Source organism: Nematostella vectensis, chromosome 2, assembly GCF_932526225.1.
Source record: "Nematostella vectensis chromosome 2, jaNemVect1.1, whole genome shotgun sequence".
Lineage (NCBI taxonomy): Eukaryota > Metazoa > Cnidaria > Anthozoa > Actiniaria > Edwardsiidae > Nematostella > Nematostella vectensis.
This window is the reverse complement of record NC_064035.1, coordinates 3,759,465-3,786,305: the sequence shown is the minus strand read 5'-3', so window position 1 is coordinate 3,786,305 and position 26,841 is coordinate 3,759,465. Positions and strand designations below refer to the sequence as shown.

General features: G+C 44.9%; 3 protein-coding genes across 3 annotated transcripts in view; 1 reads left to right on the top strand and 2 right to left on the bottom strand.

The window, feature by feature from the left end:
• LOC5514841 (probable ATP-dependent RNA helicase DDX46) overlaps positions 1-1,284 on the bottom strand; it is a 28,514-nt gene extending 27,230 nt beyond the window's left edge. The window contains exon 1 of the mRNA XM_048722709.1: positions 1,185-1,284. The gene's annotated coding sequence lies outside the window, so the exon portion shown is untranslated. The remainder of the gene's footprint in view (positions 1-1,184) is intronic.
• Positions 1,285-2,203: 919 nt separating this feature from the next.
• Positions 2,204-7,043, top strand: LOC116613573. The gene is made up of 3 exons (XM_048724402.1): positions 2,204-2,750; positions 2,987-3,198; positions 3,402-7,043. The coding sequence occupies exons 1-3, from the start codon at positions 2,204-2,206 to the stop codon at positions 7,041-7,043; spliced, it is 4,401 nt and encodes a 1,466-aa protein (XP_048580359.1).
• A 2,539-nt stretch (positions 7,044-9,582) lies between these two features.
• On the bottom strand, positions 9,583-20,301 carry LOC116619551 (ELL-associated factor 1). Its single transcript, XM_048722729.1, has 8 exons — positions 20,138-20,301; positions 18,737-18,831; positions 18,416-18,496; positions 17,267-17,319; positions 17,064-17,190; positions 11,212-11,415; positions 10,845-10,896; positions 9,583-10,015 (listed from the first exon to the last, which is right to left on the bottom strand). The coding sequence occupies exons 1-8, from the start codon at positions 20,247-20,249 to the stop codon at positions 9,972-9,974; spliced, it is 768 nt and encodes a 255-aa protein (XP_048578686.1). The 5' UTR covers positions 20,250-20,301; the 3' UTR covers positions 9,583-9,971.
• Between the last annotated feature and the right edge of the window lie 6,540 nt (positions 20,302-26,841).

The window sequence follows — 26,841 nt, the reverse complement described above, 5'->3', positions numbered from 1 at the left end:
TTTTGAGGCGATGGGTCGAGTTTCGACTGCAATCTTATTTTGCACTGGACACTACAGACAAGCCGTAGAAAAACTAGAGGGTCTGCGTAGGCGTGGCGTAGAATAGCTATAAACCAACCCAAGTTTGAAAAGGTCTGTTGAACGCCTCTGTGAAAAAGAGTATTTGCTTAGTAGTAGCTTACAAGAAATACAATAAATGACATTGCTACTTTTATTTCATTTACTGTATTTCTTGTAAGCTTGCGGTATGATATACATCGAGGAGACCGGTCGCATGCTCGGCACGCGCTTGAAAATCGCAACGATGTAATCAACTGTCGTACATTCAAACCAGTTTCTAGGACACTGTCGGCCACTTGTCTATTTGTGGAGTTTCTTTGCCCTACGGCTCTAATGACTCGCGCATCCAGAAAGAGAGCAGAATCATTTTCTCCTTTGGTTGCAGGGCCCCCTAGGTATAAACGAAAAACTGTCCTTTGCACAGATTACAACGATTTCTCTAGCGCGTCCCGCCTGTTGTCCCCTTGCCGGCCCGCGTGCGCGGAGTCGGTTTACTACCTATTGTTCGCTCTACTATTAATATCCCAACCGATTCATCGGGCAAAATGGCTATTGTTTTCTGGACATCATTAAAAATGGCGCCTAGTTCTCATAACATATTCATGACTTCTTAGTTTGAATGTGATTGGTTAAGCTTAATGACTGCTTCGGGATTTGAGCTCCCATAGGTCGTCAAATATTACCGACCTAATGACTAGGTGTCTAGCTGCAAGTTTAAAATGTATTGTGATGATGCAAATGCTAGCGCATCGTTGAAGTTGTAATGACATACTAGTATAAAAGAAACCAAGTTCGGGATCAAGCTACAATGATCCTACCCGCACTATAGTACCCTGGGTACCAGAGCCTCCAGACTTCTCTCGTCCAGTGACGCTCAGCCAAAATGCCGTGACGAGCCTCGTCGCGACATTTTGGCTGAGCGTCACTGGGCGAGAGCAGTTTGAAGGCTCTGGTACCCAGGGTAACCATCTTGTTGGTGAATTCTAAAACAAACAGACCTCTCGGAATCTTTGACTATGATTTTGAATATTGAATCATAATCCAATCGGCCTCGAGGTCTAATTGTCGATTAAAAGAATACCTGTTTGTATAACAGCTAAATGCAGTGGACAAGTTTTTCTTACCATGAATTGAGCCCCATGCAAAGATCGCCAACATAGGCTATCATTGCTGGCACTTGCACAACCGTGCTGGGACAAACGAAATACTGGCATTCAGTACTTTTGTACAAGTAATGTTGGTGCTGTTTGCACCAGGCTCCCGGAAGTCCACCACAGGTAGCTCCTAGGTAACAAGTGTTCCAGAAGTTCCGTTTCTGTGTACCGGAAGTTGTTAAAATTATTAGTTTATGATCACCAATTATGTAATATGTAATTAGTAATAGGATTGGGTATCATTGTACCAGGCACGGGGTGAACTCGTGAGGGGAGATTGTAAGACAGATTGTGGAGAGAGAGAGCTGATTTGAATAAAAGGAGAAGAAAGTCGGAGGTCGTTAATTCAGAGTGTCGTTTGGTTCGAAACATTACCATTACGTGGTCCTTCGAAGACGGATAGAAGATGAGTGGGCAGTTAGTCCTGAAAAAGAAAGTGCGTGGAGCTCATAGAGGGGCAGCAACGAAGTCGGTTAGAAAGGTAAATGAGATCTTGGATCTTGAAGAACACAGCGAAGATGAGAAGTTAGCGATCCGCCAGCACCGAGACAGCGCCTAAGGAAAGGGCAGAGACCCTTCGCGCACTCGACGATGAGGTCATCGAGTTGTCGGCGTAGAAAGAAGATAGCGAAGAGCTCGAGGCAATCATAACGGAGGGCGACGAGATGCGGGCGAGACTGCACGAGGTTATCCACAGGATGGAGGGGTTAATGGCACTGTGGGATCAACCCGCATCCCCAGCGATCAGCCCTGCTAGCTTGCCTAGTTCACCGGCAAGGTCTTCTACCTCGACTGAGGCGAGAGTGAGAGCAAGGCTACCTAAGCTTGAAGTGCCGAAATTTGGTGGCAAAATACAAGAATGGCCGGAATTCTGAGACTCCTTTGAGAGCGCCATTGATAGCAATGAGGCGCTCGCGGACGTAGATAAGTTCGCTTATCTGAAGGGGTTACTGGTAGACGAGGCGAAACAGACCATTGCTGGTTTCGCGATGACCGCGGCAAACTACGGCTCTGCTATCGAAATACTTCGCAAGCGATATGGCAAAACCGAGGCTATACAGCGGTCGCACATTAACGACCTACTTAACCTGTCGCCTGTTTTTAACGATGGGGACTTAACGAGGCTGAGGCGGTTCTACGATGTAGCGGAAACTCATTTCCGAGGGCTAGAAGCTCTAAATGTAAATGAAACAAGTTATTCGGGGATCGTGGTACCGGCCCTGCTACAGAAGTTGCCGAACTCGTTCCGGCTCAAAATCACCCGTGGATACCAAGACTTCATGTCATGGAGTATGGAAAGACTGTTGGCTGAGATACGAGCGGAGGTAGAGCTGAGAGAAGAGCAAAAGCCGATTTCTTCTGAGGCAAGTAACAAGAAACCACAAGACGATATGCAAAGGCAAACAAGCGGGAGCGCATTATTTGTTGAAGCTAATGGACAGGGGACGTGTGTTTATTGTCTTGGAAAACACAAGTCAGAGAACTGTGAGAGATTCAAGTCACCGGGAGAGCGAAAGAAAATCTTGGTTAAGTATGGTAGATTAGATGCCTTAGGAAAAATCACAGGTCCTACGAGTGTAGATCGAAAGATAGTAACTGTAAGGGCTGCGCGGGCGCGCATCATCTTTCAATATGCAAAAATCAAGCTAGTGGCCAAACAGAAACGCCACAGCAGGAACGGGGGGAGAGCGAGCAAGCGAGAGAAGCTACTTCAAATCACGTAGCTTCGGGGTTTGCGGAGAGTTTTCATGTTGGCTCTGGTACGCGCATAGCTTTACAAACAGCGCAGGGCATTGTTAGCTGGGAAGGGGGCGTATCAGCTAGGACAAGGTTTTTGTTTGACGCCGGAAGTCACCGCTCATTCATCACGGCGTCGGCAGCGCGCAAAGCCAAACTTCCTGTCGTTAGGCGTGAATGGCTTTGCATTAACGCGTTTGGTCAGCGCGACCAGAAAGGCACGCTCAGAGAGGTGGTAGAGTTTAATGTAAGTCCTGTAAATGGAGGTGCTAGCATTAATGTGCAGGCGTTCGTAATGCCAGAGATTTCCAGCATACCCAATGGTCATGTAGAGTTAGCTAGAGATCAGTTCCGCACCTCAAAGGTTTATGGTTCTCAAATGTGAATAGGAATGAGGAAAGACTAGAAATAGAGATTTTAGTTGGAGCGGATTATCTTTGGCATTTTCAGAAAGGACGAGTAATTCGAGGCAAAGTAGAGGAACCCGTCGCCATAGAGACAGAGTTAGGATGGGTATTGTCAGGCCCTATGACAGTAGATAGTGAATGTGTAGAGAATGTACAGATAGTACAGGCTAATTTGTTAGTCCAAGACTGGTCAGCAGAGCAATCAGAGAGTTTGGAGAGTGAGATAGCGAGACTGTGGGATTTAGAGACCTTAGGTATTAGAGAGACACAGGGAGTACAGGAAGAATTTCTGGATAACATTTGTTTCAATGGAGAGAGGTATTCGGTTAAGTTACCATGGAAGGTCAACCACAGATCGTTACCTACTAATTACGAAAACAGCCTAGGACGTCTTCATGGCACAATGAGAAAGCTTAGGCAAGAGCCAGAAGTGCTAGACCAGTACGAGGCAGTAATCAAGGGTCAGTTAGAGTCGGGAGTGATAGAGCCGGTTCATGCGTTAGAAGATGGTAACAAGATCCATTACTTACCACATAGAGCGGTAGTGCGTAGGAATGTTGCTACTAGTACACCGGTAAGAGTGATCTATGATGCGTCGGCGAAGACAGGTAAAAAGGGCGTGTCGCTCAACGACTGTTTACACGTTGGACCGTCTCTCAACCCCCTCCTATTTAATGTGTTGCTGAGATTCCGTCTCCACAGGGTAGCCCTCATAGCAGATATCGAGAAGGCTTTCTTGAATATCGAAGTCGACCCTGGAGACCGAGATTGTTTACGATTCTTATTCCCAGAGGACCCGAGAAGGGAGGATTCCGTAATCAAGGTATACCGGTTTTGTAGAGTGGTGTTTGGTCTGAACGCCTCGCCATTTCTATTGAATGGAACCTTGAGGCACCACCTCGTGAAGTTTAAAGAGATAGATCCTAAGTTTGTAGAGATGTTAGTCAACAGTTTTTATGTAGATGACTTGGTGACAGGGAGTAACACCCCGGAAGAGGCGTATGAGTTATACGTGAAGTCCAAGTCGAGATTGGCAGAAGGTGGGTTTAACCTGCGCAAGTGGCAGACTAACGATAGCGAGCTTAGAGGTAGGTTGGATGTAAGCAAAGGGAGATGTATGCCAGGTAGTCAAGAAGGTGTGGCTCGTGGTAAGACTAGCCAGGGCGTGGCAAGCGACTGTGATATTCAGAAGGTGTTAGGCCTACCCTGGAATAGCAGTAGTGACACTATAGGACTCACATTTGGCCACCTGTATGAGAAGGCGCAACAGTCGCCAGCGACGAAGCGAAATGTGCTAAGTGTTCTTGCAGGTATGTTCGATCCCCTAGGAATAGTAAGCCCAGTAACTGTAGCTGCAAGAATCCTTTTTCAGACCCTGTGTAGAATGACCGAGTTAACCTGGGACGAGGAATTGACTGGAGAGGTAAGGAAAGAGTGGGAGGCCTGGGTTAAAGACCTAGGAAATTTGATGAGTGTTGAAGTACCTCGGTGCGTATTGGACACGTCCAACCGTAAGGTGCAGATTCACGGGTTTGCTTATGCGAGTCGCAAGGCGTACTGTGCCGTCGTATACCTCGTATACGACATGGGGGGAGAGAGGCAGGTAAGGTTACTTTGCAGCAAGACTAGAGTGGCCCCCCTTAAAGAGATGACAATCCCCAGGTTAAAGCTAATGGCCGCGTTAATCCTTGCCCGTCTAGTCAGCCATGTTAAAGAAGCACTAAGCACACTCATTGAAGTAGAAAGGGAGGTGTACTGGTCAGATAGCAAAACAGTGTTATACTGGTTGGCGAACAAAGGTGAGTGGAAACAGTTCGTTAAGCACAGAGTAGATGAAATTTTGCAGCTGACTAGGAACGGTGAGTGGAGGCATTGCTCGGGAGAGCAGAACCCGGCCGACATTGGGTCACGGGGTGCACTCGCCTGCAAACTCAAGAGTAGTGCACTGTGGTGGAATGGCCCACACTGGCTGACTGGTCCCGAACAGGGATGGCCAGCATTACAGATCGAGAGAACGCCAGCTGGGGCGGAAGAGGAGAAGGGCACTGTAAGTATGGTAGTCAACACCAGAGTACCGAAGAGTGACATATCTAGTGTAATCAACCCTAACATTGTCAGTAATTGTAGCAAGTTGTTCAAGGTAACAGCGTATGTTCGGAGATTCATGCACAATGTTAGGGCAGAGAAAGTAGAAGACAGGATGACAGGCAGGTTATCTAGAGAGGAGATGACGAACTCAGAGCTAGAGTGGATAAAGTCAGCGCAAGTAGACTTGACGCAACAAGCGACGTTTAATCAGGTGACCAAGCAGCTAGATTTAGTAGAAAAAGCAGGCATACTTAGATGCAGAGGGAGACTGGGTAATTCCGAGCTTGCGACAGACGCTAGAATGCCCATAATATTACCGAGAGATCACAGGCTGACAGAGCTGGTTATACTAGACTGCCATAGTAAGTTACACCACAGTGGTGTTAGCGGCACCTTAGCGCAGTTGCGGACAAGGTTCTGGGTTCCGAAAGGTAGACAAGTTGTGAAGAAGATAGTGCATAGGTGTGTCACGTGTAAGAAGCTAGAAGGCAGGGCATATGCGCCGCCTCCCGTGGCGGATTTACCAGGCTTTAGAGTCACGCAGGCAGAGCCATTCTCCAAAGTAGGAGTAGACTTTGCAGGTCCTCTCTATTACAAGAGTAGCACAGGTATGATGCAGAATGCGTATGTGGCACTTTTCTCGTGTTGCGTGACACGAGCATTATATCTCGATTTAGTGGTAGATTTAGAGGCTTGTACTTTCAGGAGATGCCTTAGAAGGTTTGCAGCCAGGAAGGGAGCTCCAACGCTGATAGTGTCAGACAATGCGAAAACGTTCAAAGCCGCAGCAAAGGCCCTGAGGGAGCTATATGACTACCCAGAGGTACAAGCCTATTTAGAGGTCAACAGAGTATCTTGGCAATTCAACCTAGAGAAGGCTCCATGGTGGGGTGGGTTTTACGGGAGAATGGTAGGAAGCGTCAAGCGGTGTTTGAGGAAGACCTTGGGCGAGGCACGATTGACCTATGATGAGCTAATTACAGTTTTGGTGGAGGTCGAGAGAACACTGAACGACAGGCCGCTTACATATGTGTACGATGAGGTCGGAGAGGTGGAGCTTACACCAGCCCATCTAATGTATGGCAGACGACTAAATAGCTTTCCAGACGAGGTAGTAGAGCCAGACGATGTAGCGAATCCAGACCACAACAGTCGGTTTAGGTATGTGAGTGCTAAACTCTCCCATTTTTGGAAGAGATGGAGTAAGGAGTATCTAGCTAGCCTTCGAGAGTTCCATCGTAGTAGTCGTGTCACCGGGCATCATAGGGAGACAGTTCAAGTAGGAGATGTAGTGACAGTGCACGAGGACGGCAGTAAGAGGAGTCAGTGGAAGATGGCGGTAGTAGAGAAGTTGATCAAGGGCAGAGATGACGTAGTGAGAGGAGCGCAAGTTAGACTTGTCAAGAAGGGCAAGCCATCTCGCCTGGACAGACCAGTCCAGAGACTCTACCCCATAGAAGAAGTTAGGTGCGCGGACTCGACAGTGAATCGCAGCGCGTGCGCGGACAGGAGCGTGCATACCAGAGCCAGGTCCACTCGAGCCGCAGCATTGCACGCGCAGAATAGAATCGCGATCGGGGCTTTGCTTGACTCCTAAGAGTCAAGGGGGGGAGTGTGTTCCAGAAGTTCCGTTTCTGTGTACCGGAAGTTGTTAAAATTATTAGTTTATGATCACCAATTATGTAATATGTAATTAGTAATAGGATCGGGTATCATTGTACCAGGCACGGGGTGAACTCGTGAGGGGAGATTGTAAGACAGGTTGTGGAGAGAGAGCTGATTCGAATAAAGGGAGAAGAAAGTCGGAGATCGTTAATTCAGAGTGTCGTTTGGTTCGAAACATTACCAATAACAAGTCGTTCTTGGAATTTCCCACAGAAATACCATTCTTTGTTAAAAACGGTCTAGAAAAGCAATAAAGCCATAACCAAGGCAAGCTTGTATTAGAACTAAACATTTTCGATTACTTTATGCTTTTAATCATAAAGAATTAAAATTCCCTAGGGCTTAATTCTCTTGACAACGTTTTAAAAAAAAGGTAATGTTCTCGAAGTGGCTAAATTGACCAACCTATTTTCATATATTAGAATGAAATACCCATATACCATAGGTGAAGTGGGCAACGTTTATAGGTTCACAGTACAGTAAACACTCGCGATAAGAATCTGAAATTTAGCTTGTTAAGAACCTTTTTTACAAGAACCTTATCAGCCTTGTAGGGCCCGAAAAGTTATTTTAATTTGAAAAGTACTCAAATATTTTGTCAAAATTTATGATTGATACGAGTGAAAAAATACAAAGTTTCCTTGCATCGTCTACTGTAAGTTAAATACAATGGGCTTATATCATGTTGTATTCGGCAATGATTGTTACTGTTTTGGAGAGGGTTATTGTACGGCGTAAATGAAAAAATAGAGAACAACTGAGAACCTATAAACAGCCTTATCTTTTAAAAGTTACTCCGATTTATAAGAAACGTTTTAGCCCGATCTTGAAAATTCTAGGTTCTTTAAATTAAGCGCGTGTTTACTGAATAACCCGTCAAAACGAAAATCTAAAATATGTACAACATCATTCTCTTGGTTCTACGATTTGGCATCGGGATAGGTTACAAACCCAACAGTATTTTTAACAATATTTGTTCTAAATAATTCATTTACTATTTTGAGCTCTTCTTGAGTACACTTTCATCTCACATTGTCTGAAGTCTGAATCTTGAATGTGGTTAGTACTTGTTATGAACTCTATATGATTATACCATCTTTCATCTATATAAAAACGTGAAAAAACCTCGAAAAATCTCAGCGACATTGCACTTTACATTTTGCAGAAGGATATCGCATTAAATCCTCATATTTGATGGGGATTTTGAACGTTAAATATCGACAAGAGTAAATAAAGAGGGAGACGTGGCCATCGCCCCTACCATAGATCATTAAAACATTTATGTCACCTTAATAGGGATCAATTGTTTAGGTGCATGAAGGAAAGGATAAATTTGCATACGAATAGATAATTGCACGTTCTTCGAAACCCCAGGACGAGAATTTCATTGGTAAGCTTTGACTTTTTGGAGCTCTTAGGTTTTGAAACAAAATACTGAAAACTTGGCAAGAGTTGATTGGGAAGTGGGGCTTGGCACGGTAAATGAATGATATTTCTGCGGTTATGGTCGCAAGTATACGTTGCGTTTTAACTGCTCTATGATGGAGCAGCAACTTCAAGCTCCGACAAACCAAGCACGGAAAGCAAGCAGGAGAAAGACTAACAAAGTGCGCGCTCGCTTTGAGGCGGCGACACTAGAGGCCCACAATGTGCTGGACACGTTTGAGAACTTCGTCAAGACTAAAACGCAGGGGCAAATTTGGTCGGCATCCGCGGCAATTGCTATCACGCTAGTAATTTTCCTCACAGCACTGTACTATGGTAATTATCTTGTCGTGTTGATAACAATCGCGGTTTGGTTGGGATAAAAGCAAGATGGGAGGAAAGGGATTATTGCGAATGTAATCAAAAGACTTAGTTCGTATGCAGTAAACGCTGCAGAGATAAATCAGACATGTTTGAGTCGAACACCTGATGCGGAACAGTGTTAATAACCCTGCAAGCCCAAGGGGGCGAATGTGTGATATACTGTAGAATATTCAAAGTGTGATAACCATAATAATACGGAATATGACCCTTGTGCGGCTACTCCTAGGTTATGAAGTCTCCAGCGATGCATAATAGTCTATTCATTCATATTCAAGTTATCAGTTGCTATAGTAAGGATGGAGTATGAATCATCGACCATAAAAACACTAAATATCACCATCCCGGTTATTCTAGTTAGTGGATTAGGCGAAAGACCACCGATAGAGGAGGGATTGTAATAACTTCAAACGCGGAAGTACGGTGTTGTAAAACAAACAAAAAAACCCCCAATAAACTCAGTATATGCTTTGTAGTGAGAACTCTTATGATTAGTGTAATAAAATCATCAAAGAACACTGAATCTTAATATCGCTAACACCAGTTCCTCCGGGCATCAAATTCAAGTGAAGAACCAAGCAAACACAAAGGTGTCTCGTTTTATGGGGACGAAATTAAAACATATAAGTATATAGCCAAGAATATAGGCGGGCTTACACAGGAAATATCTTAAAACTTTGATTTACTTCAGCTATTTTGTGTAGACTTTACATCATCTATTATAAGCTAAATGAGCGTTTCGTTACTTCAAACAAGCAAAATCTTGCCTAGCTTTATGCTCTTCTAATATACAAGTTTTTTTTAATTTTTTTAACTAGGAGAAGTTTCGAGAATATTAAAAATTATATCTTTGATTTTAATATCAGGCAGCCATTTAAGACGTGCAGACTTATATTTGATGTGCATTTTATGCCAGCTTTATAAATAAATCTGCATATCTCCAGTCCCCTGCATTAGCTTACATTCCTGCCTCGGCTCGTCAAATGTCTAGCCGGCTTCTTCGGCTTGTGTGTGTCGGCGTGGGCTCGGCATATGCTCGGCGCGCGATCGGAAATTAGTCGCTATCACTACCGGACTCGCTCAGCTCGAGGTCTTCACCTGACGGCGATAAGAAAACCAGTAAATTGTCTACAATTATGCTGGTGGTTTGGGGTGCGTGATGGTGATGATGCTCGAGGTTTATTAGAAAACACTCAAAAAGGGAGAGAGCGTTCATGAACAACAGTGATATACTTATTTCAAAAAACGTTGTCAGTGCGAAACGGCAAATGGCGTTTGGCAAATGGAAATTCTAGGACCGAAAGGAACCATGGGTCTCATTAAATTTCTACTAAATGCTGAAGAATATGGGTAAATCAAACAATTATCCATTAAAGATCATCAATGTATGTCTCTGACATTGCTAGACTTTATTTAACACCTTTAATTTTACAAATGATTAGTACCCAGAAGCACCGTTCGGGCTTAGAACTGCCATTTACTATTTGCCATTCGCCATTTGCACTGACAACCTTTTTTTAAATAGGTGTATGTGGCAATGCAGATTAATAACATAATAGATTAATTAAAATTATGTTAATCAATATATGTATACACCTATTCCAATTAATGTTGACTATAAGAAATTGAAGAATGCCAAATGCCTTACACTACTGGTTTAGAGAATACAGATCCTTTGTCTGTTTATGACATTCAGTGAGGCCATCTAGGCTTCCAGTGAGCTCATGCAGTGAGATGCACGCATTTTTAACACAAGACAAACAATATTGTTAGTCAAACTTTGTTCCATTTTCCATTTTTTATTGTCAAACTTAATTGAAATAGGTGTATATATAAACAATTAATAATAAATAAAAAGATTAATAAAAGAATGAACAAATAATATATCCCAAGAACTCTAAGATGCCCGCCACATGCGTTAACTTACATAGTTGGTTAAAACCTTGAGGCTTTTTTGAAAGCAAGTCACCAGGATCAAGCTGAAAACAAATCAATATCCCATGACTGTTTATGGAATTCAGTTGTAAAAACAACAAAAAAGTCACAATTCAGCTTATATTACTTGTACTCTATGCTATTCCACACATGTCGTATTTCTCCAGCCACATTACGAATAAACTACCCTGTGTACCAGAGCCTCAAGACTTCTCTCGTCCAGTGACGCTCGGCGAGCTCGTCACGGCATTTTGGCTGAGCGTCACTGGACGAGAGAAGTCTGGAGGCTCTGGTACCCAGGATACGAATACTCACACTTGAATTTTCGTATTTTTTTCGGCCACATCACGAATACTCACACTTGAATTGAGAAAATTATTCAGCTGCTCCACGTGGATGTCTCCGAATTCGTCATCGTCGTCATCATCATCGTCGTCGTCATCGTCATCATTGCAGTCCGAGTTGTTCCCAGGATTATCGGAATCCGAGGGCGAGCTGTCACTTGAGGAGGCTGGGGGCGAGTCCCCAAGGGGTTCTGATACTGGTGCTGATGAATCGAATTCCTGCGGTCAATCAAGTTCTTGAATAAGAATTCATATAAGGGATCGTTGCATTGCACACTTGAGGTTTCATTTTGTACCACTGTGAAGCACTTTTTTCAATTAGCCTGCGAGAACAAGTCTCCAGAATACATCAAGAGTACATTTTCCCAATAAAAAACCTTTAACAAAATAACCTTTTACATAACTATCACTGCTCATAACAATACATCCATGTTTGCATCTCGTTCCCAGGTTGGTTTCAAAATGGCGGACGTCAGGTGGCCGGGCTGTCAAGAGATTCCTGGGAACGAGGCTAAGTTTTACAGTTGGTGGGGATTCCACAAATAAACTTATTGCTGCAAAGTAAATTAAGATATATGTAAAAGTACATTACTTAGTTGAAATGTTTTATGTGAATATCTCCTAGCCTGCTAGCCGGCTCTCATTCGGGGCTATTCAGAAATGGAAAAAAAAAGAAAAAGAAAACGCAACATTTCCCTAGCGAACCTTGTCCTTCCCGTGCGCCATCGGATTACCAATACTTGAAAAAAATCCCAATAACCCCGAATGAGAGCCGGCTAGCAGGCTAAATTACTTCCGCTTGCGATTCTTGTCGAGTCTACAGCCAGGGATTGTGGTTCTCAATTTCTCGCACCGACAAATAACCGAAAAGCGCCGAAAAGTGCAGACGAGAGGGTGAAAAACCTCGGTCTACAGTATCTATTTCCATTGCTTTTACCGTAAATGATTGTTTCAGTGTCCAGCTTTCAATAAGCGCCCTCGAAGGCGTAAAACATTAAAATAAGCGTCCCCTTATAAATAAGCGCCCTCCTTACCTCCGAGAATATAAGACCAAACGCGAGACTTTAGCTACTTTTTTGTTATAATAAAACAATGAAGGACACGTACTATATTATTTGTTGGAGTTCGGTAAATTTTGTATTTGCACCCCACTTCGAAAAAGCGCCCCCTTCGCGACCCACAAAATTAGATAAGCGCTGAAACGAGCATTTACGGTAGCTAAGCGCCGCTATCTACGATCCTCAGGGAAGTCACTAAATGTGGAAGAACACGGTAGAATTACCAAGGGACACGAGGTTTTTGCCCACGTGCTAGTCTTTTCTTCTGTCAAAGCAGGGCTGACGTAATTCACTGATATTTTTGTCACAGTGTCACCAAGGAAGCACACAGTTGCTTATGATAAGCAATCTCAGAAAATAGCCACATTTAAGCAACAAATAGATACCATTATTTTTCGATGTGTCAAAAGTATTCACAAAGCTTTTGGAAGGAAATACAAATAAATTAACATAATGGTAATCTAAAAGAAAGATAGCAGGACTATAATAAATAGATGAAAAACAAAGCCTTCCTTAGCGACGGGTGACGTTATTGCTATAGCAATCGATAATAACAAGCTTGGTAGCTATCAGCCAATAGTAACAAACTAAGGTAAGCTATCAATAAGTAGTTTCAATAGGAGGCACACTCACTCTCCTCCTTGTTCGCTATATAGACTTAGATATCTGTGCAGTAGCAAAAGCAAATGGCGTCGGGCAAAATATCACCCCTGTAAGTATCACTCCCGACCAAATCACTCTAGACGAGGAGCTTGAGGACGAAGTGTTCTTTGCCAACGGGACGACGAGTAGCCCTAAAGAGAAAACACCAGCACTAGCCTATCGGTGGGTAAATCACTTGAGAATAAACCATCACTAGCCTATTGGTGGGTAAATCACCTGAGAATTAACCAGCACTAGCCTATCGGTGGGTAAATCACTTGAGAATTAACCATTACTAGCCTATCGGTGGGTAAATCATTTGAGAATAAACCAGCACTAGCCTATCGGTGGGTAAATCAGTTGAGAATTAACCAGCACTAGCCTATCGGTGGGTAAATCACCTGGGAATTAACCATCACTAGCCTATCGGTGGGTAAATCACTTGAGAATAAACCATCACTAGCCTATCGGTGGGTAAATCACTTGAGAAAACACCAGCACTAGCCTATCGGTGGGTAAATCACTTGAGAATTAACCATCACTAGCCTATCAGTGGGTAAATCACTTGAGAATTAAGCAGCACTAGCCTATCGGTGGGTAAATCACCTGGAAATTAACCATCACTAGCCTATCGGTGGGTAAATCACTTGAGAATAAACCATCACTAGCCTATCGGTGGGTAAATCACTTGAGAAAACACCAGCACTAGCTTATCGGTGGGAAAATCACTCGAGAATTAACCAGCACTAGCCTATCGGTGGGTAACTCACTTCAGAATTAAGTAGCACTAGCCTATCAGTGGGTAAATCACTTGAGAATAAACCATCACTAGCCTATCGGTGGGTAAATCACTTAAATTAAGCTGGAGGGGATACGCAACCAGGTCCCAAATACAAAGTATCGCTTATTTAATCTCTGAAAATTTATACCATTCTTTATCCAAGGGGCGCGCTAAGTGGGTTAGTATGCTTGGTTTGAGTTTTTATTATTAAAAAACTAGACTAAACATTTTCTGGAAAATAATCGATAACAGATGATCTTATTTCTGTTGGTTGATGGTCGTAGGCGATGTAGGGTGACAGTGATTATGTTATTTGTAGTGGTGGTGATGGTGTGAAGGTATTGCCTTGGTTCTCGTTTTCGTAAGTGGAGGAGCTGTATTGGTGGCAGTGGTTATGTTGATTATGGTGTTGTGGGTTCTGGCAATGAGGAGGTTGCGTTGATGGTTATAATAGTGGCTAGGATGGTGATGCTGTTGGCGTCGGGGTGCGTGATGGTGATGATGCCGGTGGTGGTGCTTTTGGAGCTAGGGTGGGTGGTGATGATGGTGGTGGGGTGCTTGATGAGGTTGGTGGCGTCGGGGTGCTTGATAAGGTTGGTGGTGTTGGAGTGCTTGATGAGGTTGGTGGCGTCGGGGTGCTTGATGAGGTTGGTGGCGTCGGGGTGCTTGATAAGGTTGGTGGCGTCGGGGTGCTCGATGAGGTTGCTGGTGTCGGGATGCTTGATTAGGTTGGTGGCATTGGGGTGCTTGATGAGGTTGGTGGCGTCGGGATGCTTGATGAGGTTGGTGGCGTCGGGGTGCTTGATAAGGTTGGTGGCGTCGGGGTGCTTGATGAGGTTGGTGGCGTCGGGGTGCTTGATGAGGTTGGTGGCGTCTGGGTGCTTGATAAGGTTGGTGGCGTCGGGGTGCTCGATGAGGTTGCTGGTGTCGGGGTGCTTGATGAGGTTGGTGGCATTGGGGTGCTTGATGAGGTTGGTGGCGTCGGGATGCTTGATGAGGTTGGTGGCGTCGGGGTGCTTGATAAGGTTGGTGATGTCGGGGTGCTTGATAAGGTTGGTGGTGTCGGGGTGCTTGATGAGGTTGGTGGCGTCGGGGTGCTTGATAAGGTTGCTGGCTTCGGGGTGCATGATGATGGTGGTGATGGTGATGATGCTGGCGGTGATGCTGGTGATGATGGTGGTGTTGATGATGCTGGTGGTCTTGATGTTGATGATGATGCTGGCATTATTGCGGTGCGTGTTGGTGATGATGCTGGTGGTGATGATGGTGGTGTTGATGATGCTGGTGATGATGGTGGTGTTGATGCTGATGATGATGCTGGCATTATTGCGGTGTGTGTTGGTGATGATGCTGGCGATGTTGCGTTGTGCATTGGTGATGATGCTGGCGGTGTTGCGCTGTGTGTTGGTGATGTTGCTCGTATTGTTGTGGTGCGTGTTGGTGATGGTGCTGGCAGTGTTGCGGTGTGTTGGTGACGATGCTGGCGGTGTTGTGTGTTGGTGATGTTGCTCGTAGTGTTTAGGTGCGTGTTGGTGATGGTGATGATGCTGGCGGTGTTGCGTTGTGTGTTGGTGATGTTGCTCGTAGTGTTTAGGTGCGCGTTGGTGATGGTGATGGTACTGGCAGTGTTGCGGTGTGTTTTGATTATGCTGGTGGTGTTGATAAAGCTGGTGGTGTTGATGCTGATGATGATGCTGGTGGTGTTGCGGTGCGTGTTGGTGATGTTGCTCGTAGTGTTTAGGTGCGTGTTGGTGATGGTGATGATGCTGGTGGTGTTGCGGTGCGTGTTGGTGATGTTGCTTGTAGTGTTTAGGTGCGTGTTGGTGATGGTGATGATGCTGGTGGTGTTGCGTTGTGTGTTGGTGATGATGCTCGTAGTGTTTAGGTGCGCGTTGGTGAACGTACTGGCAGTGTTGCAGTGTGTTTTGATTATGCTGGTGGTGTTGATAAAGCTGGTGGTGTCGATGCTGATGATGATGCTGGTGGTGTTGCGGTGAGTGTTGGTGATGATGCTGGTGGTGTTGGGGTGCGTTGGTGATGATGGCAAGACGCTGCTGGGGATGTTTGGGTGTGTGATAGTGGTGATAATGGTGACTTGGTAATGGTTTTCATGGGTGGAGGAGATGGTGGTATTGGTGGCAGTGGATTGTGGTGCTATGGGTGTCGGAAATTGTGGAATATTTTTATGTGGTGTTGACTATGGTGTTGGCTGTTGGTGTATAGAAGACGATTACAGATCCACGCCATTTTGGAAGTGATGACGATTACACTGATGGATGACATTTGGATTGTAAGAATAATAAGAATATAAATTATTCAATTATAGAGAAAAAACAAAGCGCGGACAACCAAAGCAAGTGGCTGGGGCAAGGAGATCGAAGGCTACGCCAACTCCACAGAGCAGCAAGGGAGAGGATTTTTGGAAACAAGATGTATCTGTTATGGCCGGACCACTTTATTTGGATATTCGTAAAGCCAGAGGGTTTAAGTAAGAATGGAGCATTTGTCTCCAGAAAATGCGTAAATGCAAGGAATCTCTAGTCCATTGCCAGCTCCACGATTTATCCTTTTTCCAGTTACAATAGCCATCCACATGTTTGTTGCACACTTTAGAAATTGGCTAACAAAAGACGCCATACGCAGAAGATATCTCATGACGAAAAGCTTAAGTCATTGATATAAACGAGCATAACGAGCTACTTTGCGTAGATTCAATTGCTATCAAATAAAAGAAGTCTCTCTCATGATAAGTCAAATACCTAGTTTTAAAATCAAGCAATAAACGAAAATATTACAGCGTTGTTATTATCACTTTAACTTTTAGATTCCATTTTAATTAAGCTCCTGTAAGCGACCAACACCTATTGTTAAAGTTTTTGACGCCCAGAGGTCGCTTATGAGAGCAAGCTCTCGACCACAATTCTCAGTTCCCAAGGTGGTCGCTTACGAGAACTTCAACTGTACATCAAACTAAAGGTTTTGGGCATAAAACACTTATTTCACAGCAATAAATTAATGATTAATATATAATATGTAAGCAAAGCAGGAAACGCATCCTTATTTTATGTATATGGGAGTGGAGGCAAGTGGATAAGACGCCTTTAGCCCCTGTCGCACATACACTTGTCAGTTGGAACTAGTCTCACCCTTAGGTGTTGTTGTCTAAGGGTTGCACATTAAACTCAAAATATGAAATACACTCTGCCCTCAAATAGACACCACACATTGAACTAAAAACCAGCCCTCAAATTACCCTTTACTACCAAAGGTTCACTACTAAAGAGCCGCAAATGGCTACGTCGAGAAGCAAAGGAACTCTGCTTGGATTTGTTGATAGTAACAGGATAAAATGATTAGTTGTGATTAGAAAGTCTGACTGAAAGTACCTTGTTTGTTGACAGTGTTTCTTCAGATTTAGAAGGGTCCCTTGTGTCCTTGGAAGAAAGGCCCTCGCTTGTTTTTCCGCTCCTCTCTGAAGATTGTGTTTTGCCTCCTTTAGCTGATGTGGCAGACCTGAATGAGCAGCATTTTGCAGCTATTAGTGAACTGTAAAGGTACACTTAGCTACCTTAGAAGCAGTCATTATTACCTTATCTTCTTCATCTGTGGAATTGTAGATTCTATTCTTTCTAGGGTAAAAGTCTTGAAAAAAAAGGGAGATAACAGGTTATTAAGAGATGCTTTGCTGCTCAAGTCATGTCTACTCAAGTATAAGACTTTTTTACTCCCCCCATCCCCCCAAAAACATAATCTTACATAAGCACCCCACTACACCCTCCAGTGTTGTAACACACTCATGAGTAGTAGGGGGAGGGGGGCAAAGTACCTATCAGTAGATATCAGTTAATAGTAGCTACTAACTAACCTGAGTTTTCTTGTCTATGACGAATACAGTAAATGGCTTTATGGCTTTAAACATCAGTTTACAATAATTTACTTACATTGAGTCTTCTTGTATATGACCAATACAGTAAATGGCTTTATGACTCAAGACATCAGTTAACACTACAGTAACTTATATTAGTTTTCTTGTCCATGACAACATGACAGAAAAACATGACTTGACGTTTCCAATAAGCTCATTTCACATCAAATAAGGTGGAAAATTCCCATAAGTACTTAGTAAGTAATATCAAACAAAATATCAAATGCAACTTTTTTTAAATTGATGCAACTTTTTGTAAAGTGTTATGAGCTTTTTTTCCCCGAGCCCATTCATAGCGCAAGGATGATCAAGAAAAAATATCTTTGAGTAATGAAGAAATAACCAGAACATGACACTAGTTTGCAGAATAGGGGGGTGCTTAGGGTGTTCACGCACACCCTGTTGGCGGCCAAAAAGTTGGTCATTTCTTATTGAGTATCTTCAAATACTATGATATTTCCATATGATACCTATGACTGCGCACCCCCCCCCCCCCTCGGTCAATCCTGGGAACGCACCTGCAGAAGTAATTTATCCATGAAATTTAACGATTAAAATTTCAATATGAAACATGTAGTGTTGCTGTAGCATGCATTCTTAGTGTTTAAAATGCATTTTTGATGTCTTTTAGGGCAGCCTGCTTAATATGGACACCCTGATAATATGGACACTTATGAGAGTCCCAAGGATTTCTGTATAAAAGGGGTCCCACTATATCTTATTTTTCCATCTCTTCGAAGTGCCCATGTTCAGGGTTTTTCTGTCCTGTCCTCTATGACTAATGCACTAAATGGCTTTGTGTAGCCAGCTTACCTGAGTTTTCTTGTCTATTACCAAGAGGAACTCCTTTGGGCATGGTCTTTTTGAGCCTTTGTACACAGTACTACCAGTGTCCTATTGAATCAATAAAATGAATAGTATGCTAGCCCTTGATTAAAACAATAATTGTCCTAAGTACTCAAGGGCAACAAAGTTCAAATGTGTAAGCCTCACTACAGTACCAAGGATGTTTCTCAAGGGAAGAGAAGCAGACACATTCAGAACTTACTGAGGGGGGAGGGGGTGGGGGAGCAGTCATAGTTATTAGAGGCAGGCTATTCAAATCTCTAATGAATTCTCTCTCTCGATACTTGCCTGGATATGCGGAACAGTGACAGTAACATCATGCTTCTCTCCCACAACAAGCTCAGCCGGCTTGGATGAGTCAACTGAGGCGGGCTTGAAGTCATCTCCAGATATATAAAACAGAGATGAGACCCTCAATTTTTGCCCCTTCCCCCCTCCCAAGTCAAAGTTTGTTCATAATGCATGGTTTAAATGATGGATATATTTCGATATTGTACCTTTTACTAGCTTTCAATGCACGCTGGCAGAGGGAAAGGGGCATTCAACCCCAAAATATCTTGATTGCTCAGCATGCCTTAGGACATGCCCTCATCTCCTCTATACATGTGGGACATTAAAAAAGTCCCCCCCCCCTCAAATTATGCTAGTTTTCCATTGGATAAAATAACAATGCACAAAATCTGCAAGTTACCTTTCAGTGGAGCCAGAGCCCCACAGGCCATGTTCAGACTTTGATTGGAAGTAAAAGCTTATGTATTGTGCAAAGATAATATATTATAAAATGCATACTTCATGGCATCTTTGTAGATAAATATGGTTCATGTCTGTCAACAGGATTTTAAAACTTGAAAAAACAAGCCAAAAACAATGTGCAAAATCTCATTAAAGTTCCAATGGGAAACTTGCGCAAGATAGCATTAAAAGAGATTGGCCAAATCTATAAATTTTAGAAGGTTATAGGGACTCTAAAGTGACTCACTGCACTGAACTTATATCAATGCCTGTTTTTACTGAGTCCAGTCATAAAATGTGTCCAGTCATATAATGCGTCCAGTCATATAATGCATCCAGTCATAAAATGTGTCCAGTCATATAAGCCGTCCAGTCGTATAATGCCTGTTCCAGATAGTTCATATGCTATAAGGATGAGATGAGCTAAATTTCTTATAGATGTTGTGGTTTGAAATGCTTCTTGGTTTGAAATTGTTAAAACCAGTTTGAAAAAAATTCAAACCATGCCACATTTGTTGTGGTTTGAAATGCTTCTTGGTTTGAATTTTTTTCAAACTGGTTTTAACAATTTCAAACCAAGAAGCATTTTAAACCACAACATAGATGACCCGAATGCTTTAGATAGTCGTCCAGTCAGTTTAGTAGTCATGACGTATAATACATCCAAGGCTTATCTTTATACTAGACAGAGTAAATGGACGTATTAAAATCATTGTCCAAAGTCGTATATAAAATCGGACAATGTATCTATCGACATTTCCACTCATGTCAGTAAATACTCGCTTAATTCTCCTTTTACATAATATTCAGATAGCATCGCATTCTTTCACATGTAAAAAAATCCTTAAAGCATTCTATTAAAGTTAATAACATAAGCTTAATTTGGAGAGAATAATATTCCCATTTCACACAGGAAAGGTAAAGAATAAAGGAACAAAAAAACCTGAATAAACTTACATCTAACGGTGTGAAAAGCGCAGGCCTGTCCTGGGGCTTTATCAAAGCTGTGTCCTAAAACCAACTCGTGGTGTTTCCCGTCTACAAAAGGCCATCTTTCCAAGGCCGCCATATTGCATATCGACTTAGGTCGCCATCTTTCCAGAACAAAACATGAGCCAGCTGTCTATTGTATTACATTGCCAAAATCTGTCCCTTTGGAGCATGCGCTTACGTTATATAGTCACTGGCCCTAGGACGGAGGAAGGAGAAAAAAAAATTATGCTACAGAATTAGCATGCCAAAATAAATAAAGATTTCATGGTCGAAACAGTTCGAGATATGCAGTTCATGTGCACAATCAAAATGCAAATACAGCATTTTTAAAACAACAACAACAACAACAACAACAAAAAAATGCAAGCTTTGAATTTCGCGGTCTTTTTTACAAAGTGATGTCATTACACTTGTCTAATCTAGTAGGACTATTTGGGACAGGGAGAAGGGGGCAACCAAAAATTGTTTAAATGGTTTGGATGCTTGGACATATACTGTTTACAAATTTACTCATAAAATGCTAAAGCATCTTCTGGTCTTTTAATAACGAGCGTTGTCATGGGAACATGAATAATTATATGCGCTTGTGTATGACATGCGTTTGCCGACTTTCGACATTCGAGAGCTAGTGTATTTTTACCACTTATCAACGCTTGCCGATATACGAAAAAGAAGGATACTTCTGAAAACCACAAGAGCAATCAGGCAACAGTGGCTATTGGGCGAGGACACCAAAAGTACGCATGCTTGTCGGCTTTTAATAATAATTGGCTACCAAAGATTATTAAAATGTGTGTGGCGTAGCCTAAGTTTAAAAAGTACCTTTGATATTTATGCCCTATGCTTTTCAGATTGTAGAGAACGTTTTATCTGCTAGCAAAGAAAATGAAAGAAATTTTTAAGCCGCGCCTTCGAAACATCTTAAATCCTCGTTCACATCGGAATTCTATACGTTGAGCGCGCATTTACACGTTTTGAATCAAGAGTCATTTCGTATCGCGTGTTGTACTTGTCTCGCGGAAAAATACTCTAAATTTTATTAAGAAAAGAAAACCCTTAATTTGATTCGGTCATTTCCATTGCGGGAATCCAATCACTGTCGGGCGCGCATTCAGACCTATTTACACCTGTTTACGTAAACAGGTCAAAACAGGTGAAAGCTGCATGTCGTCATTCTGTTCGACGATCAATGGGCTTGTTGGCATAGCAACTATAGTTACCACGGCAATGATCAACATATTCCTTCTACGGAAAATGCGCTCTTTTGTGACAGTAAACCTTTCTGTCCGCCAAAAAACTATGGCCTTGTTCTTTATCTGGGGCTACTCTATCGCAGTCATGTCCCCTCCCCTCCTAGGGTGGGGGGGTTTTATTCCTGGTAAATCAAGTGCTAACTGCGAGCGGGAGTGGACATCACATGGTCTTGGGAACATTACTTATAACGTCTTCCTTCTGGTGATGGCCTTTACCCTACCCATGGCTGTCTTACTGTACACATCCCAACAGATTCGAAGGTAGGTATGCCCTCGTACTGTAGGTATGCTTTTTATATGTTATGCTCTCCGGTATGACAATGTCAAACCCTTCTGCCCCCCCCCCCCCCCCCCCCCCCACACACACACAATTTTAGGACCACTCGAGCCTTAAAATGGCGAAAGTAATCATACTTCATATGACACTTACTTTCAGACAACTGAATGGCTCGAGTTTGAATCGCTTCTGACACAAAATAGACTGCGAATGTACACCACCCTGTCACGCATTATGGTCGGCGTCACGGTGCCTTCACCATCAGCTGGTCTCCTTATGCTATTGTGACAGGGTCACTATCAATTCATGGACTTTATATTACTGTATTTTGTAGTTTAGCTTTAAAGTTTAGTTTGTTTCACAGATTGTAATGCCTTATTTTCGTTCCCGTTTGAACTACCGTTTGAACTACCGTTTGTAGTACCCGTTTATATTATCGTTAAGATACAGTTCCTAGTACTATCCTGTACTATATTTTAGACCATCCTACAACAATTATTCATTTGGCTACATGTTTGTAAAATTGTAAATTCGTTCATTTTAATTTGGCTTTTGCTATAATAAATGTGTTTTCAATTACATTGAGCAATATTAGTTCGTGTCCTGCGTGCAAGCCCTTGCCGTCGGTTACATTTTGGTGTCAGAAGTGGGATTGCTCAGATTGAAATAGCATTTACAGTACAATTTTTTTAAATCTTTTAATCTAAACGGGAACGATTATAATAGCTAATGTGGAAAAATTGGCTGCGACCGTCGCTGCGCTGCAGGCTCGCATTCATGAGCTGACCGCACAGAATGCCCCAACCCCGGACTCATCAGCGTCCACTTCCTCATCCGCCTCAACCCTGGGAGGTCCTGTCCATGTCCTGAAGGTCGACTTCCCCCGTGAGAGGAAAGTCCGAAAATATGACGGAACGAAGGATGACAAGGTGTTGGAGGACTGGGCAGAGGATGCACAGAGGGCGGTTGACGCCATGAAGTTGGAAGGTCGGGACGCAGCAGACTTCTTGTTCGGCAGCCTGGACGGAGCGGCCAGAGACGAGGTGCGCCTCAGGTCAAGGGACGAGTGGGAGACGCCAGAGCAGCTCTTCGCCGTCCTTAGGGAGACCTTTGGAGAGAAACTCACTGCAACACAGCTCCTCCAGCGGTTCTATGGCCGGCGACAGAGAGAGAGGGAGTCCATCCAAGACTTCTCCCACTCCCTGATGGACAAGATCCAGAAGTGCCATCCCGGGACCATCGCCAACCCAGACAGGGACCGGACCCTGAGGGACACGTTCGTGGAAAATCTACGGGACCAGCAACTCCGGCGGGATCTAAAGAGAATGATCCGGGAATCCCCAGATCGTCGGTTCCAGGCGGTGAGGGAGGAGGCATTACGCTCAGCCGAGGAGGACAGACCCCCACCACGCACAGCTTACAGCCGCGAGGTGGAGTCGGAGTCTGAGTGTCAGCAGGTCACCGCGCCCCAGTCCAAGCTCATCCAGGAACTGTTGGCCAGTCAGAAGGTGCTAACTGAGGGACTGCAGAGGCAGCAGCATCGGGACAACTCCCACAGCAGTGGCAAGGATTGGTGGGGTACAGTGCGTGGTCTAGTGGACACTGGCTCCATGGTCACCCTCGTCACCGAGACCTTTTTCCGGGACCAGCTACAGTCTGCGCTAGGGGATGTCCAGGAGAACCGCACGGTGGAGCTGAAGGGAGCAAATGGACTGGACATTCCCTACGTAGGCTATGTATGCACCACGGTAGAGATGGGCGGGGTATCTATTCCCAACTGTGGCATCTTTATAAAAAGGGATACCCCAGCCACTAGTGGAATGAAGAGACAGGTACCTGGGATTTTCGGGGCAAACCTACTGTCTCAGGTACCAGAGTTTAAGAAATTAATGACAGAAGATAAGAAAAGGACTGGTTTTGCTAAAGTGGCGGGGTCCTGTAACGTGTGGGTCCCCCCCTTTAGTGAAGCTGATGTACTAGTGACTGGCCCTCAGTGGGGCTGTAGTGCTGTTGTGGAGCCTTTATCGGTTCCAATTTGTGGAAACTTGTCTGTGGCGAGCACTCTTGTAAATACGTCCAGGGCGTGCTTTGTGGTCAAGGTAGCTAACCAGACCGCAAAAGATATCTGGCTCAAACCCAGAACACGTCTTGGAATTGTGCGGGAATGTGATGTGTTGCAACAGGGGGAGCCTTTGTTGTTCTTTCAGGAAAGTAACTCAGTGACGGTCTCTTGTGGCCTCAGTGCAGATCCTCGGAAGCCACCCAAACGGGAAGCCGATGACATGGCGCGTTGGCAGGGGTCGCAAGAGCTCCCAACCGGGATCACTGTTGAATGCTTTCCTGGAACAGAGCAGCAGCGGGAGACGGCTCTCCAAATCTTCAGAAATTACCGAGATGTGTTCGCCAAAGACAGTGATGACATGGGGTGTACTTCCAACACCTACCACAGTATCCACACCGAGGACGATGTACCCGTGATTGAGCGGCACCGGCGGATACCCCCAAACCAAAGAAGTGAAACAGCACCTGCAGGACCTCCTGAGGCGTCAAGTGATCAAGCCGAGTAAAAGCGATTATGCGTCCCCCATCGTGCTCGTAAGGAAGAAGTCTGGCGCCATCCGCCTGTGCGTAGACTACAGGAGGCTCAACAGCAAGACGAAGCGCGACGCGTACCCCCTACCGAGAATCGAGGAATCCCTGGATGCGCTTCGTGGGGCAAGGTTTTTCTCAACGATTGACCTTGCCTCCGCGTACAATCAAGTGGAGGTGGACCCCCGTGACAGACACAAGACCGCCTTCACCACGACCATGGGACTCTTCGAGTACAACCGGATGCCTTTCGGCCTCCAGAACGCGCCCGCAACGTTCCAAAGACTGATGCAGGGCGTGTTCAGGAAGGAGCTTCTCCAGTCAATGATGGTGTACCTCGATGATATCATTGTATTTGCAGAATCCATTGATGAGCACCTGCGGCGACTCGAGGTAGTGTTCCGGAAGCCCCGCGAACATGGATTGAAGATCGAACCATCCAAATGTCAGTTTTTCAGAGGTCAGGTACCCTACTTGGGCCACATAGTATCAGCAGATGGTGTCGCCACTGACCCAGAGAAGACCAAGGCTGTAAGTGCATGGCCGGTGCCCAGCACTGTGCGTGACTTGAGGTCATTTCTCGGGTTTGCATCATATTATCGTAGGTTTGTCCCTAAGTTCGCACAGGTTGCTGGCCCACTGCACCGTGTCGTCACCCAGCTGGGAAGTGGACGCGGCCAGAAGTCAACCCGGAAGGTCATCGGAGAGCTGTGGACCCCCGAGTGTCAGGCAGCGTTTGACCAACTGAGGACCCTGCTGACTACGGCTCCAGTACTGGCGTATCCTGACTACAACCAGCCATTCATCGTGGAGACTGATGCATCCAACGGGGGCCTGGGCGCAGTGCTATCTCAGAAACAGCCAGACGGTGGGACACGTGTTATCGCTTATGCAAGTCGGGGACTGAGGGGAGCAGAGAGAAACATGGAAAATTACTCCTCGCGCAAATTGGAACTGTTAGCCCTCAAGTGGGCTATTAGTGAGAAATTCAGAGAGTACTTACTGGGATCAAAGTTTGTTGTCTATACAGACAACAACCCGCTAACCTACATTTAGACCAAGTGTAAGCTGAGAGCTATTGAGCAGAGGTGGGCGGCGAGTTAGCAAACTTCGATTTCAGTATTAAGTACAAACCGGGACGGCATAATGTAAATGCAGATGCTTTGAGTCGCATTCACAGGTATGAAGAGACAGTGGCAGCAATCAGCGCCGAGGTCACCTACGGACCAAGTACCACCCATCTACCCGAGGAAGTGAGGGAACAACTGGTCACGGCGGCAGCAGTCATGACGGAGCTGCAGCCCCACCTACTAGGGGAAGCACAGGCTACAACCCTACCCAGCGTGACCCAGGAGGAGGTGGCACAGAGACAGAGGGACGACCCAGTTCTCAAGGCTGCTACACTTCAGAGCCTGTGGACGGAAGCCAAACAAGCAAGAGATGTCCAAGGAAACAAAGCATGTCCAGCGCCTGATGCAGCAATGGAGCAGAATGTCAGAGAAAGATGGTGTCCTCTACCGCCGTACTGGAGACTCCCAGGGAGACGAGTTGGATCTGCTCATAGTACCAAAGTCCTTGAGGAGTCAAGTCCTGAAGGGTGTGTACAACCAGTGTGGCCACCAAGGAACAGAGAGGACCGAACTACTGCTACGGAAGAGGTGCTGGTGGCCTGGACTGGGAATGGACGTCAAGCGGTGGATATCCGAATGTGAGCGCTGTGTCATCGCAAGGGGACCCCATGTACCGGTAAAAACCCCCCTTGGAAGTATCATCGTTACACGGCCTCTTGAGGTACTGGCAATGGACTTCACAGTGCTGGAACCTTCGTCTGATGGCCGTGAGAACGTGCTGGTGGTGACTGACGTATTTACCAAATTCACATTAGCCATACCAACACGGGATCAAAAGGCGTCAACTGGTGTGAAGGCACTGGTAAAGGAGTGGTTCCTGGTATATGGTGTCCCCCACCGCATCCATTCAGATCAGGGACGGAGCTTTGAGGCGGAGGTCGTACAGGAGCTGTGCCAGCTGTATGGGGTGAAGAAGTCAAGGACCACCCCATACCACCCCCAAGGGAACGGTCAATGCGAGAGATTTAACAGGACTCTCCATGACCTGCTGCGTACACTCCCCACAGACAAGAAGCGCAGGTGGCCAGAGCACCTCAAAGAGCTCTGCTATGGCTACAATGCGACACCGCACGGTACAACGGGCTACTCCCCCTTCTACCTCATGTTCGGACGAGATGCAAGGCTCCCCGTTGACATCCTGCTTCCCGACAGCGCAGCCCACAAGGATAACCAGCTGTGGATCACAGAGCACCAAAAGCGGCTCCGTGATGCACATACTGCTGCTGGTGAACGCCTTAGAGAAGCTGCCAGGATAAGAAGCAGTCGACATCAACGAGGGAGATCCTACGCGGAACCCATACCATTGGGTGAGCGCGTCTTCAAAAGAAACAGAGGGGTCAGAGGAAGAAACAAGATCCAGGACAAGTGGGAGAAAACCGTGTTCAAAGTACTGGACCGAAAGGACAACACCTACATCAT